Raw genomic sequence first — 2,352 nt, 5'->3', positions numbered from 1 at the left:
GCGCAGCGCAGTCTCAGCGCATTCGACCGTGAGTGGAGCGCTCGGAATGCGAAGTAAAGCTCTTGTCGTAGCAATGCATTAGCAGACTAGACCTGAGATAAGTTTTGATCAGCTTGACGAGTAATTACGAGTTGTCCTATTGAGTGAATGCGTAGCATTGATTCTGTTTGGTGAGTAAGTGTGACCAAGTCGTTCGCAACATCTTGACAATTCGAGTCTGATCGGTTGGAACAAGTTGAGACTCTATCGTACCTGTTACTGCTCGATTTTCAACGTCAGCTCATCGGCTGCTTCATTGAAGCTACGTTTGATCGTCCGTGGACTTGTTTGCTCGAGTCACGCCAGGGCCTCGAGCACTGCTCGACAAACACAAAGTCAACTTGTTTACTATACGGAATCTGCTTCACGCGATCCGGTCGAAGGTGTCTTTGGGACGAATTACTAACAGCTAAATGTTGCCACTTTTTCAAATAACTTATACCGGGTATGAGCTGTATCATACCCCTGTGGTACATGCACGTTTGTACGTCGTACAATGTACGATACTTCTAGTACCACTAGTGCGTGTACATGTTCACGCTGGCCACGACCTTGACACCCGTGGTACATGCACTGTAAACGCCGATTTCCACCCAAAGGTTGGGCCCCACTTGGACCACTTGCGGTTGCATGGTGGGTCTCACGCGGACTCTGCGTTCATTTCGTCAACGACGACGGATCCTTCGACTCTGAGTACATGACTGGCTGCAAGAAGGCAGTGCTCCAGAATTCTGATTACGACAGCTCCGGGAAATAGCGAGATCCCTGTTTCAAGCTTTATATTATGAACGGTTCGAATCGAACATCGGACAGTCTGAATGGCTTGTAACACAAACTCGGATAGCCTTGACCTAAATCTCTGTTAACCGCCGCATCACGTGCGGATCACGTCGAGCAGCAATTTGAATCTGCATACTTAGCTGCTGGCATTCACATGAGGCTCGCTCGCCAACAGCGAGTCGACTCTGTGAAATATTCAGGTCGGCTTGCTCAATATGTAGAATGCTGCAGTACTAGTATCGGTAACTGCATGTACACAAACCGAGTTCCTTTTTGCCAATCTCGTAAGATGGCCTCTCAGCGTGGTGAAGTTTAGATACAAACAAACCTCCGAGCACTGTAGAATATAAAGGAATCACTGCTGTGTCCGGACACCAAACAGTGCTAGGCGAAAACGACGTTCAACCAGCAACCACGTCCGTTGCAGTCGACGTGGCCACAGATGACTTGACTCCATTTTGGTGGTGTCAAACCGTAGCATCACTCGGACTGATAGTGATCCTGTTCTCGTTTCTGTACATTTGTCTGCTAATCAGGCACATCACGTGTCAATTCTAAGGATCATTCGACTCCATAGCGAGGACAACCACAGCCACAGGGTGACGCCGCACCAGCACGATCACACTCGCCGTTTACGCTCTCGTAGTGTCTCGAGAGCTGGAAACGCACCACCCGAATGTCATTCTCCAATTCGCTTTGGCCTACGCATACGTATTCACTTCTCCATGGTGTCCTTCGTCAACTGCATCGTCGCGGCCGCGGTCGCCGTCGTCTCCTTCACCAGCCCGAGCGCGGGTCTCGACGTGAACCTCCTGCCGGAAGGAACGTACTTCAAGCCTGCCGACCGCATGGTCTCCGGCGTCGTGGGCAACACGCGGCCGTTCCGCCGCTCGCCGTGTCCTGCACTCAACACTTTGGCCAACCACGGCTACCTGCCGCGCAACGGCCAGAACGTCACCAAGGCTGTACTCGGCCCCGCCGTCATGTCCGTCTACAACCTGGGCGAGGACGCCACCGCCACGCTACTGGCTCTAGTGCCCGATACCTTCTCGCTCGACTACCTGTCCACACACAACATGATTGAGCACGACGCATCGCTCATCCACAACGACGTGTACTTCGGGGGCGACCCAGCCCAGGTGAACCTCACGCTGGCTGAGCAGCTACTCGAACGCGGAGCGTCGAGCGGCAAGATCGGAGTGACGGAGCTTGGAGCTGCGCGCAAGGCGCGTCTTGCGGACAGCCTCGCCATCAACCTGAACGTCACGTTTGGCTCCACGCAGCAAACGCTGTCGTTCCTCGAGGCGTCGATTCTGGTCCTCGGATTCGGCTCCAAGAACAACGAGACCGTCCCGGTCGACACGGCTCGCTCCTTTCTCGTCGACGAGAAGATCCCGGACGGATGGGAACGCGCCTCTAGTGCCATCAGCGCCGCCGAGGCACGTACGACTGCCGCTAAAATCGCTGCTGCCTCTGCTTAAAATCTATGTAAATCCCCTAGCAAGCACAACCTAAACAATATCGAGTAATGCA

At 53.3% G+C, this 2,352-nt stretch overlaps 2 protein-coding genes across 2 annotated transcripts; one reads left to right on the top strand and one right to left on the bottom strand.

Moving 5' to 3' along the window:
- Nucleotides 1-557: 557 nt before the first annotated feature.
- PPTG_23279 (hypothetical protein) lies at nucleotides 558-671 on the bottom strand (the record flags this gene model as incomplete). Its single annotated transcript, XM_008909573.1, has 1 exon — nucleotides 558-671. One exon carries the CDS (start codon nucleotides 669-671, stop codon nucleotides 558-560), a length of 114 nt encoding a protein of 37 aa, XP_008907821.1.
- Nucleotides 672-1,455: 784 nt separating this feature from the next.
- PPTG_12865 (hypothetical protein) lies at nucleotides 1,456-2,352 on the top strand. The gene has a single exon (XM_008909572.1). It carries the CDS (start codon nucleotides 1,545-1,547, stop codon nucleotides 2,298-2,300), a length of 756 nt encoding a protein of 251 aa, XP_008907820.1. The 5' UTR covers nucleotides 1,456-1,544; the 3' UTR covers nucleotides 2,301-2,352.

The sequence above is a fragment of the Phytophthora parasitica genome (assembly GCF_000247585.1).
Source record: "Phytophthora parasitica INRA-310 unplaced genomic scaffold supercont2.34, whole genome shotgun sequence".
Classification (NCBI taxonomy): domain Eukaryota; phylum Oomycota; class Peronosporomycetes; order Peronosporales; family Peronosporaceae; genus Phytophthora; species Phytophthora nicotianae.
This window is presented reverse-complemented; position numbering and strand designations above follow the sequence as displayed.